Source organism: Poecilia mexicana, unplaced genomic scaffold, assembly GCF_051168715.1.
Source record: "Poecilia mexicana isolate PSO_F unplaced genomic scaffold, ASM5116871v1 scaffold_16, whole genome shotgun sequence".
Lineage (NCBI taxonomy): Eukaryota > Metazoa > Chordata > Actinopteri > Cyprinodontiformes > Poeciliidae > Poecilia > Poecilia mexicana.
Window position 1 is genome coordinate 16066038 of NW_028263385.1, and position 14576 is coordinate 16080613.

Here is a 14576-nt window from a genome sequence, read left to right on the forward strand (position 1 = left end):
GTGCAACATTTTTTTTTTGTTTGTGCTGCTTTGGCTTTGAAAATATTAAAGAAAGTTTAAAGGTCAAAAGGTCAACCAGGTACCCTCCTCCTCACTTTTACAAAGTCAAAATAACCAAATGTAGTCAAGTTGATTGACACCAAATTTGTCTGATTTGCAGAAGATGGGTGAGGTTGGTTGACCTTTTGTGACTTTTGGAAACATTTCATAATATCTTTAAAATGATAGCAATACAAATGAACATTTTGCTGCACAAACCAGCACTGTTGAGAATGAAAACGATCAGGATTTTCATTCTCAACAGCACAAAAGTAGCACCAACGTTTGACACCATTTTTGTCTGATTTGAAGAAAGATACATTCATTTGACAATATAAGAGATGAATTCATTTTTGCTGTAAGATTATCTAAAATTAGTTTTTAAACAGTCTCTAGAAGTCCAGTAGTTAATTATATGCGGAACTGTCCTGCTTAATATTGTGATATCACATAGGCTGATGTGTCATCAAAGGCTTTTGGAACTTCTGTCAATAAGAGAGCAGTTCTACACAGAATTCTCACATTTGTCAGTTCAGTGCAAGATACAAATCGCTCAACATGGAGAGACACAGTGAAAGTAAGTATTTTTGTTTTTTAACTTAGTTAGACAAAGAAAACAGATGTAATTTTTGTGTTTATCTTTTGAAGAAATTGTGACAGCAATGTTAGAGATAGTTTACCCATTACAGGCTGTGAATAATCTGTTTTTTAGCTCCACGTCAAATTATTTTAGTTACTTTTGAGTCTCCATTACTCGTGTCCTTGGGTCACATTCACAAATTTTTTCCCCTCAATTGGCACAATCTACAGTGCTCCAAAATATTTTTCTGCCTATGTAAGCCATGTAACCATATATAACACACAAATGCACATCAGCAATTGACGAGCTGAATCAACAAAAATGCAAAAACTCATTTTCTGTTTAAGGCTGTGAATAATCTATTTTTGAGCTCAACATCAAATCATTTTAGCTACTTTTGAAGCAAATATCAGAAGTGTCAGTTGTGCTGCTCGAACTTTTCTTGTATATTTGACAACTTCATTGAGTAAACATAAAAATGGCATCAGAAAAAAAATTACATTGTTAAATTTAACAATTTAACAATTTGCTAAATTGCAATGCTTAAAGACGTCAACATGTGAATCTTGATTTTACTTTCACTCTGGGCAAAAACAAAATATTTTGCAAACCCTAATTTAAATAATTAACCTTAGACAAGTCAACATGCTTTCCAAAATACTTATCCTTAACATTTTTTTCTTTGCAATTAGTGAACAAACCGAATAAAACACATTACATAGCTTCAAAATCACAAACTTCTGCACGTCTGGTTTAAACTAATCTGTTCCACAGATTAACCTGGTGTCATGCCTTCAAGAGAATACACTATATGAATATATATATATATATATATATATATTCAGCATCCCTCTTCCATGACTTTGTTTTTTCTCTTTTTGTGCAGCTACGCTGAAACGAAGCCTTCGTTTAGCAAATAATGGATACTACGACTCGAATGGGAAACCAACAATATCATACCGAGAGACGAGAGTCAGGTATTTTATATATCCATCCTTACATCCGTTTTTTTACACCCTTGTCCCTTAGTGGGGTCGGGAGGGTATATTATATAAGCATTTTTTTAGCTATTATGTTTAACAGTCATCCGCTGATCAATGTACACATTTAAACATTTGTATTTTTTCCATCTTGGGCCAGGGGGATGCGAAGAAAACGCTTAGTAAGAAGGGGACTAATAGATGGAGACAGTTTGGACAGCTACCAGGATAATGATATGCTTTTCAATATAAAAGAGGAGATTGTCACTCTCATGCAACGTCATGGGATCATCTGTTTCATTTTGCTCCTTTTTGGTAAATACTCTCCTTCCACAAACAAGCAATTTGAAAGTGTTGTAGAAAGTCTGAATTTTTTATGCTATGTCACTGACTGTCATCTTCTGCTCTTGTTCATCAGGATGTAGCTGCCTATTTTCTGCTCAGCACTTGCGATCTTCCAAGTCATTTGTTACTCAACCTACAGAGGACACAACAGCCACAGAGGACACTACAGCTCCAGTGGACATGGTAGGTTTTCTCTTCCAAATATTAACTTTGATTTAAATATCTTGAACAAACTTGAGAACAATTTGTTAATTTCAATGTTGTGACAAACTTTCTGTCTCTTTATAAGAATCCAGAAAAGATCCCAGAACCTTTCCACGAGGATCTGCAGGAGATGAAGAAGGAGATGAAAAAGAAATTCGACTACCTTCTGCCACCAGCGGATCTTTGGCCAAACTTTGCTCTGGAGTCTCAAGGTGAGCTTTTAGAAATAAGATCATAAACCAGATTGCAGATTTTCAGTATTAAGGTTTCTTGACTCAATATTTCTGTTTTTTTGTGCAGGTGCAAAACTTGTGCCACAGATGACTTCAGCAACATTTCACAACAACAGAACATGTAGATTGTTTGGGATATATTTTCAACAACAACCCTTAGGCCCAAGCATAGCCATTCAGGTCTGAACAACCTCAGAACATTAAATGAATATTATGCAAAGTGGTATTCCTGTTTGATAAAATATTAGGGTTTATAATTTTCTTTTCTTATTAGTCTTGGTACCCCACCTAAACTTTGTTTTGTACTCTGTCTTCAGGGAAGAAATCATCTGAGTCCTGGACAATGTTGGGCCTTTGCAGGCTTCCCAGGACGCTTATCCATCAAACTGTCCCACAGAATCACCGTTACTCACGTGTCCCTGGGTCACATTCCTAAGAGTATATCCCCGACTTTCACAGTCTCCAGTGCGCCGAAGGAATTTTCTGTCTATGTAAGGTCAAGCAACATCACATGTATCATATATGTGTCCACCTATACTGTGGAAGAAGGGGCTTTAAATGTGTTAGCAATGATTTAGTATGACATCACTTGATCACATCCAAACTTTCTGTGTGCACAAATGAATTTTCTGCTTATCTCAGGGTGTGATATGTTTTTAGATACACCAACTAACTTTCACATATATAGAAAGAACAAGATAATGAAATGGATTTCTATCTAATTTTGTCTCAGGGAAAGAAGCATTTACACGATCAGGAGAGTTTATTGGGAACTTTTCAATATGACGAAGATGGCGACAGCTTACAGACCTTCAAACTTCCTGTAAATATGTCAAATTAATATTTTATTAACCAAATACAACAGTTCTTACAGAAGCCCAGAGTGACTGACCCTGTTATAAATATTGGTATTTGTTCCTAACATACAACCATAAGGTTCTTCACACCAACTTTTATTATGTCTTATAACAAAATCTATCAATCTGTTATCACAAAATAGTTAGTTTTGTTGTATCACGATAAGAAACAAATCAAAATAAACCTCCAGTCTTACTAGGTAACATTTTGTTTTCTGGTTAGGAAGATATTAGTTTAATTCCATGGCATCTTGAAAAAATCAATGCAAAATATATTTACAGCAAGGACAGTTGAACTAGGCTTCCATACACTTTAAGCAGATCTCCTTTGTTTCCATTGTCTTGTCTATTTGTAGCTATGGATTATCAATATAACCCTCCTAATATGCATCTTTCTTGGCTAACAGGAAGAAAACATGGACTCCTTCAGCTACATCAGTCTAAAGGTGAAAAACAACTGGGGTCAACTGGACTACACATGCCTCTATAATTTTAGAGTGCATGGGGTAGTTGAAACATGAAGTGGTAACTGGTGTCACAGGCTTGGCCTCGCCAGTGGGTGGTGAGTGGTGTCGACATCTGGGTAGTGGGTGGTGGGTGGGGGCTGGTGTCGATTTTTGGGCTTCACCAGTGGTTGGTGTCAGAGCCTTGGCCTGACCAGGGGGTCGTGGGTGCTGTCAATTTCTGGGCTTCACCAGTGGCTTATCTCAGAGCCATGCCCTGACCAGTGGGTGGTGAGTGGTGTCGACGTCTGGGTAGTGGGTGATGGGTGGGGGCTGGTGTCGATTTTTGGGCTTCACCAGTGGTTTGTGTCAGAGCCTTGTCCTGACCAAAGGGTGGTGTCGACATCTGGGTAGTGGGTGGTGGGTGGGGGCTGGTGTCGATTTTTGGGCTTCACCAGTGGTTGGTGTCAGAGCCTTGTCCTGACCAGTGGGTGGTGGGTGGTGTCAATTTCTGGGCTTCACCAGTGGCTTATCTCAGAGCCATGCCCTGACCAGTGGGTGGTGAGTGGTGTCGACGTCTGGGTAGTGGGTGATGGGTGGGGGCTGGTGTCGATTTTTGGGCTTCACCAGTGGTTGGTGTCAGAGCCTTGGCCTGACCAGGGGGTGGTGGGTGTTGTCGACATCTGGGTAGTGGGTGGTGGGTGGGGTCTGGTGTCAATTTCTGGGCTTCACCAGTGGCTGGTGTCAGAGGCTTGGCCTGACCAGTGGGTGGTGGGTGGTGAGTGGTGAGTGGTGAGTGGTGGCTGGTGTCAATGTCTGAGCCCCCCTATTGGCTGGTGTCAGAGCCTTGGCCTGACCAGTGGGTGGTGGGAGGTGGGTGGTGGGTGGTGAGTGGTGTCGAGGTCTGGGTGGTGGGTGGGGGCTGGTGTCGATTTTTGGGCTTCACAAGGGTTGGTGTCAGAGCCTTGGCCTGACCAGGGGGTGGTGGGGTGGTGTCGACATCTGGGTAGTGGGTGGTGGGTGGGGGCTGGTGTCGATTTCTGGGCTTCACCAGTGGTTTGTGTCAGAGCCTTGGCCTGACCAGTGGGTGGTGTCGACATCAGGGTAGTGGGTGGTGGGTGGGGGCTGGTGTTGATTTCTGGGCTTCACCAGTGGTTGGTGTCAGAGCCTTGGCCTGACCAGGGGGTGGTGGGTGTTGTCGACATCTGGGTAGTGGGTGGTGGGTGGGGTCTGGTGTCAATTTCTGGGCTTCACCAGTGGCTGGTGTCGGAGGCTTGGCCTGACCAGTGGGTGGTGGGTGTTGAGTGGTGAGTGGTGGCTGGTGTCAATGTCTGAGCCCCCCTATTGGCTGGTGTCAGAGCCTTGGCCTGACCAGTGGGTGGTGGGCGGTGGGTGGTGGGTGGTGAGTGGTGTCGAGGTCTGGGTGGTGGGTGGGGGCTGGTGTCGATTTTTGGGCTTCACCAGTGGTTGGTGTCAGAGCCTTGGCCTGACCAGGGGGTGGTGGGGTGGTGTCGACATCTGGGTACTGGGTGGTGGGTGGGGGCTGGTGTCGATTTCTGGGCTTCACCAGTGGTTTGTGTCAGAGCCTTGGCCTGACCAGTGGGTCGTGTCGACATCTGGGTAGTGGGTGGTGGGTGGGGGCTGGTGTCGATTTCTGGGCTTCAGCAGTGGTTGGTGTCAGAGCCTTGGCCTGACCAGGGGGTGGTGGGTGTTGTCGACATCTGGGTAGTGGGTGGTGGGTGGGGTCTGGTGTCAATTTCTGGGCTTCACCAGTGGCTGGTGTCAGAGGCTTGGCCTGACCAGTGGGTGGTGGGTGGTGAGTGGTGAGTGGTGAGTGGTTTCTGGTGTCAATGTCTGAGCCCCCCTATTGGCTGGTGTCAGAGCCTTGGCCTGACCAGTGGGTGGTGGGCGGTGGGTGGTGGGTGGTGAGTGGTGTCGAGGTCTGGGTGGTGGGTGGGGGCTGGTGTCGATTTTTGGGCTTCACCAGTGGTTGGTGTCAGAGCCTTGGCCTGACCAGTGGGTGGTGTCGACATCTGGGTAGTGGGTGGTGGGTGGGGGCTGGTGTCGATTTCTGGGCTTCACCAGTGGTTTGTGTCAGAGCCTTGGCCTGACCAGTGGGTGGTGTCGACATCTGGGTAGTGGGTGGTGAGTGGTGTCGAGGTCTGGGTGGTGGGTGGGGGCTGGTGTCGATTTCTGGGCTTCACCAGTGGTTTGTGTCAGAGCCTTGGCCTGACAAGGGGGTGGTGGGTGGTGGGTGGTGTCAATTTCTGGGCCTCGCCAGTGGTTGGTGTCAGAGTCTTGGCCTGACCAGTGGGTGGTGGGTGGTGGGTGGTGATATCGGTGACTGGGTTTCGCCAGTGGCTTCTGACTAGTCTCAGAGCCTGGACCTCGCTATTGGCTGGTGGCTACATTCAGGACTGACTCCAATGAAAAGTAGTTTCTTTTACTAGCTCACATTGTTTGGGGACCATGTACACTAACAACAGTTTTCTACTTTTTCTTCTTTCTAATATTTGTAATGTAAACTTATGTTGTAACTAACTGTGTTTTTCTTATTTCAGAGATTCAGTTCCAGCTTTATTTTAATGTGTTTCTTTTTGTTTGTTTTTTTTTTTATTTTTGCCCTCTTGAAACCAGCCAGCCTCGGCAGATGGCTGCTCATCCTGAGCCTGGTTCTGCTGGAGGTTTCTTCCTTTTAAAGGGAGTTATCCTCTCCACTGTTGCCTTGTGCTTGCTCAGGATGGGGGATCCCTTGGTTTAAACATCCATCGCGATCTGCTGGTGACCCCTCCGCAGAATCGCCACCTTAACGTGGTGGAGGGGTTTGAGTATCCCAATGACCCAGATGGAGATTTTGTCTTGGGGTTCAGCCAGTAGCGAGGCTTCCCAGGGCAGGTTGCCATTGGGGAGGGATCAGACTAAGAGCGATTCAAAATCTTCAGTGAAGGACTACCAAAGGTATCAGGCGGATAGGAAATGGACAGGATCGCATATTTCTTCCTGTAAGTTCTTTGAGATTGTTCTTGTACTTCCTTACTTAGATATTTTGTCTGTATGGAGGCCGTGTGTGTGTTTGATCTTGGCTGTTTAGATAAACTGCATGGTAAGTCTGACTAACTTGCAGTACAATCTTGATAAAACCTATCAAGATTGCAGGTTATTCATCAAGATCCTGATAGGTTTGCAGTGCAGATAAAACCTGCACTGCACTGAAGGTTTTATCTGCAGTTTCCAAGTTAGTGCACTGCTCTGCTATGCATTGCTATTGCAGGCCCCAGCCAGAAAATTTCTGTAGAAATTTAAACAGGGCGTGCCAATGTGTGCCCCTTGGTTGGAACTCTGAAAAAATAGCTAAAATAATTATTTTATGGAAAAGGCTAATATTAATGCACCTGTTCTCCCACCAAATAGGAATCCTGCAAACAGCAAATATAATTGCTGCCCCAGTTTATTTGATTTGGTGTGTAAAACCAGTCTTGTCTGCTCGTCTTATCAGTAATTGTCATGTTGCCTCCTTAACGCTAGTGGGCGCTGTTTCTGAATGCAAACTTTTCAATTCAAACAAGATGGCAGCGCCCTGTGAGCCCTGTGCAGGACTGAAGACACGAATCCAACATTAAAAAAAATAAAGATAAACTAAGCGTGACGGCATTGTTAAATGCAGGTATGTTTAAAACAGTAAAATACTTCTTTTATGTCTTTTATATCGTCAACGTGTGAACGTGGACAGCGAAAGGTAACGTCAGTTTATTTAAATCAGAAATGTGTCGATATATACCTATTTTAAAACCGTCTCAGAATTACAGCTTCTGGAGCCTGCAGTAACAAACCCCAACAAAGACAATAGGGCATTTTTCTAACGATAAATTGTATATTTTGTTCCTACACAGGATTAGTAACGAAGTAACGTTTAATACAGAACTGTTGAGCAATCATTTCATATAAAATAACTGATGGTTTTCTCAATAATAGCTGTCAGCCTGCAGTTACAAAACCCAAGAAAGGAATATGAAGCAATTTTCTTTATAACGATAAACTGGATTTTATTTTGTTCTGTTCAGGCATGTGGCATTTAAGTTGAAGTTTCAGAGAAATATTTATCTAAGACAGGTCACAGAAACAGAACAAATATAGACTTTATATATACGTTTTATCCGTCTGTTATCTCTCTCTCTCTCTCTCTCTATATATATATATATATATATATATATATATATATATATATATATATATATATATATGTGTGTGTGTGTGTGTGTGTGTGTGTGTAACGGGTATTAGATATACAGATGAAATTCCTGCTAAAATATGTTTCACATATTTGAATTGTAATTGGTGGTTTTTGGCGCCCCCTACTGGTTACCTATAAATTGGATGAGAACCCAAAAATTCCACACAGTTGGTTCAGCGCTCTGTTGTGGTAAGTCAACAAATCCGGTTCTCTTCCAAATGGTGTTGGAGGTTTGTTCAGCAGGGTGACTGGAATCTTTGTTGCATTGCACAGAGCCAGTAGAGAGGCTCACTGCGCCATATGTGTTTATCAACCACTGATTACAGGTAATTATATTATATTAAATGTCAGTAATTTATTTTGTCAGATATGTGTATCAGTTTGTCAGTTAGTTTGTTATATTTTATCAGTTTGTCAGTTGTGGTTGCCATTCTGTTTGTTTGTTGGGTTCTATGGCAACATGACATGTTCTTTTCCACTAATCCCCAGAGAGCTTTTAATGACTGTTGTTGTATTTATTATTCATATTTTTATTTGCATTCTAAAACTATACGATCAAATGGCCTAGAAAATATAATGTCAGAATTCACTATAATTGTTTGTAAATTACACAGTTGGTTCAGCGCTCTGTTGTGAGCCATAGGTTGACCAGTAGAGAGGCTCACTGCGCCATATGTGTTTTATCAACCACTGATTACAGATTGTAATAAATCACCTAAAAACCAACCAACCGGTCTCCGAGTGTGCATAACAGGACGGAGGGGTAAAGACAGAGCTGTTACACACCACATATATATATATATATATATATATATATATATATATATATATATATATATATATATATATATATATAAACTTAATGAGTTTTAATGACTTCTGGTGCAAAAGAAGCCTCATTTTGAAACATAGGACAGGCTCATTCATCAAATTTGTGTTACTGTCATAGTATCGGAGAAGATTATCCAGGCTCAGGAAAGGATGGATTAATTTAATTAGGAGCAAATTAGTAATGGTTGATCCATTCTACTCTCACTGATGTAGGAAAATAAGATGAAAATATACTTAGGAATCCAGACACGGCCTCAAAGACATTAGATAAAGATCTTGGTGAAGAATGTTGCTGAAAATACAGAGAAATTTCTTTAAGTTGATTTTTCTTGTTTTGTGATCTAGATGAGCCATGACAGCTGCAGGAAAACCATCTAAGAAAGATCTCAAAAAGCATATCCAAAGTAAGGCCTCCTTCACATCACCCTTCAGTTCAAAATGGAGCCCACTTTTACCGAAGGACAAGGACTTCATCCTGAGAACTTTAAAGGACAAAATAATCGCCACAGGCCTGGAGAAGAAAGAGGTGAAAATGCCTCATCAGTGGAGGAAAAAGAAGGAGAATAAAGCAGATGCTGCTGCAGCTCCTGTTCCCCAGATGGGAGAGGAGGCGCAAGGGTCCAACCCGACCAGAAACGGCTGGACAGACTCGGTGGCCAGACGGCAGCTGGCCATCGGCATCAACGAGGTCACCAAGGCACTAGAGAGGAACCAGCTCCAGCTGCTGCTTGTTTGTAAGTCCGTCAGACCGCAGCTCATGACGAACCACCTGATCGCTCTGAGCGCAACGAGAGGCGTGCCGGCCTGCCAGGTGCCCCGCATGAGCGAGACTGTGGCGGCGCACCTGGGGCTCAAAAGCCTCCTCGCTCTGGGGTTCAGACGGTGTTCTTCTGAAGACAAGGAGATGTTCAGGGACACAGTGGATGCCATTAAACCCAGAGTGCCTTCACTGGAAGTTGATTGGCTGACAGATGAAGCAGCTGCAGTGCCAGTTGAACTCACGGCCGACCTGGAGGAGGGAGAGGAGCAGATGGAGGAGGCGAAGGAGGAGGAAGGAGGGAGAAGAGCACAAAAACGGAAGCTGGAGATTGAATCTGAAATCACAGACTCTGCCTTGTCCTGCGCTCTGCGGCCTCTGAAAGTAAAGAGAATTGTTCCAAACCCTGCTAAGAAAAGAAGAACAAAACTGAAGAAACAGAAATGAGACCTTCACCTGTTGCTTCTGTTTTATTTTGTTTGCGTAATGTTGGAACTTTGACAGCCATCAAAACAGCTTTAACCGTATCAGTTTTGATGAATTGATCTGATCTTTTTACTGTTTTGTGATAAAACATTATAGTTTGCAGCTGTATAGCTACGACATTTCTTCTTTTATGAACCTTGTTTGTAATGCTTAAAAGTTGTTCTGCAAAATCTAATAAAATACAATTCTGTTCAAGTTAAGAACGGATGCATTGTGTTTTATTTCTAAAGTTTTCTTCCATGTGTTGAAATGTGTGTATTAGAGTTCAAAAAAGTATGTTTATGAATATATGTAAATGAATTTATTACATATTGCCAATAATGAAGTGCTTAGTTATGCAATAGTCATTATTTAACCTTAATTGTGCTGATGGTACCAGATATCCACATGGTGTTTTTAATCTGCTATGCAAACGTTTCTATAAAACTAAAACTCACTTTATGCTGAATTTGTCACCAAGAGAAGATTTTCATGTTCTGCATTATTTCGTTTTTAAAGTTATAATAATAATTGCGACTCGCAGGCATCAGAATGTGCCAGTGTGCCAATACATACTAACACCAGGTTATTAATTTTGGATTTGTACCTCTTGTGAGGTCATCAGTCCAAATGTACACAGAACAGACTTAGCATGTTGATTTTTCTTTACGTCTTTGAAAACATCTTGTTAATTTCTTCAGTGGAAATCAAAACTTCATTAGTAGAGGAAAGAGAAAAAAAGAAACGCCTAACAGGAGGACATCTTTAAAATAAATCTCAGCAACGACAGAAAAAGAAGTTGCGTCTCAGCCATGATTCCTTTTTAAAATTTAAGAGTTTATTCAATCAAATATCCATGCTGGTATAGCTGATGTGTTGTAACAGACTGGTATTCGCACTGGGTTTATGCCTAAATGATGATGGTACATGTTCTTCAGCTTTTTCACAGTTTACAATGGTTCTAGATTAAAAACATTGTTTTTCAGTTTGCCTGGATGTTAATTCAGAGATACACACGTCGCCCGACTTTGCAGATCTCCTAAAGAGTAAAAAAAACAAAAAGAAAAAAAACAAGGCGGTTGTCTCAGCCAGTGAAGTTTGTGGCTGTAAACCATCAATGCTGGAGTCAAGATGGGAACAGAACCGACGGACGGTTCATCTGAGCCACTGCGGGCAACACGAGGCACGCCGTCGATGGGGAAACCGGTTTTCATTGTTAAATTAATGACTCTGTACTCTCCGACATCTTTGAGAGTCGGACTCAGAGCTTTTAAAATTTAATAATTTAAAAAGAAAAGCAGATGCTGACCGTTTGTCTTACATTTTGCAGAGTCACAAACATTAAACCACCAAAGAGAATCTAAAACAAAAACAGACTCCTCCTTAGAACAAGTGGTTGGTCAAAACCTTTGCTCATTGAAGCACACAGAACCGGTAACCACCCTCAAAAAAGTATGGGTGAAGGGAGAATTGAAGTTGACATTTTACATTAACAAATATCACAACTTCTATACAGTGTTGAGAACGAGAATCTCAATCGATGAATCATAATTTGTATTGACACACGGAGCATAAAATCAGCCAAGAAAAGCATTCAGACTTTACTTATTTTATTAACTTTCAGCGCTGAAAGGAGACGCTTTACCATTACATCCGAGAAGAGTTTCTAAAAAAGTCTGTGCAGCGTCTGAGGAGAAAGAGGAGGGTAGCTGATTATATGAACTGAAGACACTCCCTGAAATCATACCATGCCTCTGTGGCCTGATAAGTTTCTGTTTCTCGTGAGAAATTGACCTTGGTGTCTAACAGAATCAAAAAATGTAACTCTTTACTATGGGCCCTTTGTCTAACAGCGTGTGAGCATCTCAACAACAGTTAGCTGCACATCACACTAAAACAAACTGACCAGGGGTGAAAGTAAGGGGGTACTGCGTACCCCTAAAAGATTTAGCGGAGGTACGCAGTACCTGTGTTGGGTAAATTGTATTATCAACCATTTGTTATACTTTTATAATGTTCTTAGTTTATGTATTCTTACTTGTTTAGTCATATCTTTTAAGAAATGTTTCTGTATTGTTAATCATTCTGATTTCCTTTCTCAGAGGGCCTCTCTGAAGAAGAGCAGTGACAGCAGCTCTTCACAGAACGCCCTGCTTTGAACTGTTAATGTGACCAGCAGGTGGAGATCTTTTTTGAAAGTGACAAGATGCACCCGAACACAGACTTAACAGTGCACAATATTTTATTAAACAATTTCTTTAAAACATTTCTCTTTAAAAACGAGGCTTCAGGCCCACTACTCGGTCCCTGGAACAAAACACAAAAGGAAACAGGACAGACAAGTTCAATTATTCCAAAAGAAATAAAATAAAACATGCAATGCAAAAGAAATTAGTAAAAAAAAAAACAAATTAGTAACTTCAAACACAAAACAAAACTAAAAGAAAACAAATTGTTGCCATCCGCTTCCAAATTATATGTTGGCACCTCTACATCATTGCATTCAGTTTTTATTCAAATTGTTTAGTGTCACAAGTTTTTTGAAATCTGGTTTGTATAAAATTAGTATAAAAAAATAAAAAAATTCCCCTCTCACCCTCCGTGGGTGGTCTCTTTCATCCTCTGAGCTCGGGTCCTCTACCAGAGGCCTGGGAGCTTGAGGGTTCTCCTCCAGTATCTTGGCTGTGCCTAGAACTGCACATTTCTGGACTGAGATGTCTGATGTTGTTCCTGGGATCTGTTTGAGCCACTGCTCCAGTTTGGGGGTGACTGCCCCGAGGGCCCCGATGACCACAGGCACCACTGTGGTCTTCACCTTCCAGGCCTTCTCCAGTTCCTCTCTGAGGCCCTGGTATTTCTCCAGTTTCTCATGCTCCTTTTTCCTGATGTTGTGGTCACTTGGTATTGCTACATCCACCACAACGGCTTTCCTCTGTTCTTTATCCACCACCACAATGTCCGGTTGGTTCGCCATTACCATCTTGTCTGTCTGGATCTGGAAGTCCCACAGGATCTTAGCTCGGTCATTCTCCACCACCTTTGGGGGTGTCCCCCATTTTGACCTCGGGGCTTCCAGTCCATATTCTGCACAGATGTTCCTGTACACTATGCCCGCCACTTGGTTATGTCGTTCCATGTACGCTTTCCCTGCCAGCATCTTGCACCCTGCTGTTATGTGCTGGACTGTCTCAGAGGCCTCCTTGCACAACCTACACCTTGGGTCTTGTCTGGTGTGGTAGATCTGAGCCTCTATTGCTCTGGTGTTTAGTGCCTGTTCCTGGGCGGCCAGGATGAGGGCCTCTGTGCTGTCCTTGAGTCCAGCTTTCTCCAGCCATTGGTAGGATTTCCTGATATCAGCCACTTCAGTTATTTGTCGGTGGTACATCCCATGTAGGGGCTTGTCTTCCCATGATGGTTCCTCCAGCACCTCGTCCTCTGTTCCCCATTGCCTGAGACATTCGCTGAGCACATCGTCCGTTGAGGCTTTGTCCTTGATGTATTTATGGATCTTAGATGTTTCATCCTGGACAGTGGTTCTCACACTCACTAGTCCTCTGCCTCCTTCCTTACGGCTCGTGTACAGTCTCAGGGTGCTGGATTTGGGGTGGAACCCTCCATGCATGGTTAGTAGCTTCCGAGTCTTAACATCCGTGGCCTTCATCTCTTCCATTGGCCAGCTAATTATTCCGGCAGGGTATCTGATTACTGGTAAGGCATAGCTGTTTATTGCACGGATCTTGTTCTTGCCATTGAGCTGGCTTCTCAGGACTTGCCTTATTCGTTGGAGGTATTTGGCTGTGGCTCCTTTCCTTGTGACCTCATCGAGGTTGCCATTTGCTTGTGGTATTCCCAGGTACTTGTAGCTGTGCTCTATGTCTGCTATCGTTCCCTCTGGGAGTGAGACCCCTTCTGTGCGGACGACCTTCCCTCTCTTTGTAACCATCCGGCCACACTTCTCTAGTCCGAATGACATCCCAATGTCAGTGCTGTAGATCCTGGTGGTGTGGATCAGTGAGTCGATGTCTCGCTCGCTCTTGGCGTACAGCTTGATGTCATCCATGTAGAGGAGGTGACTGATTGTGGCCCCATTCTTAAGTCGGTATCCGTAGCCAGTCTTGTTTTTATTCAAATTGTTTAGTGTCACAAGTTTTTTGAAATCTGGTTTGTATAAAATTAGTATATATATATATATATATATATATATATATATATATATATATATATATATATATATATATATATATATATATATATATATATATATATATAGGAGATTATATTAAAATCTGTATATAAATAAGATGATTGAGTTAAACCCGAAATGACGAGTGAGGCAGCTCTTTACATTTTCTACTTATTTTTGAATATAAAAGTAAAAACGTCTTATTTTAAAAGGATTTAATTTTGAAATTATATATCAAATGTATTTGATATTTTCTGGTTGTCTTCTAGAGGTCTCCCTCTGTCATCGAGAAGTGAGAGAAGTCACTGGAAACAAGTTTTTCAGCAATGAGCACGGCAAATTAGTGGGAAAAAATTTTAAATTTGATTTTTCATTAGGTTTTTATTGTTGAAATTATGCATAACATCTGGTTGATGTTTACTGGTTGT

General features: G+C 42.1%; 2 protein-coding genes across 3 annotated transcripts; both read left to right on the forward strand.

Moving 5' to 3' along the window:
- The first annotated feature begins 2261 nt into the window (after positions 1-2261).
- Positions 2262-6380, forward strand: LOC148155023 (SUN domain-containing protein 3-like). Its single transcript, XM_088014127.1, has 7 exons — positions 2262-2360; positions 2449-2561; positions 2699-2872; positions 3115-3204; positions 3646-3684; positions 4057-4060; positions 6319-6380. The coding sequence occupies exons 1-7, from the start codon at positions 2279-2281 to the stop codon at positions 6378-6380; spliced, it is 564 nt and encodes a 187-aa protein (XP_087870253.1). The 5' UTR covers positions 2262-2278.
- A 27-nt stretch (positions 6381-6407) lies between these two features.
- Positions 6408-10189, forward strand: LOC106929189 (ribonuclease P/MRP 38 subunit). 2 transcript variants are annotated; one of them, XM_088014126.1, is made up of 2 exons: positions 6408-6683; positions 9089-10189. In XM_088014126.1, the coding sequence occupies exon 2, from the start codon at positions 9096-9098 to the stop codon at positions 9945-9947; it is 852 nt and encodes a 283-aa protein (XP_087870252.1). In that variant the 5' UTR covers positions 6408-6683; positions 9089-9095; the 3' UTR covers positions 9948-10189. The 2 variants fall into 2 exon arrangements, with proteins under 2 accessions (XP_087870252.1, XP_014861394.2); XM_015005908.2 differs by lacking the exon at positions 6408-6683 and adding an exon at positions 7206-7345.
- Positions 10190-14576: the final 4387 nt, after the last annotated feature.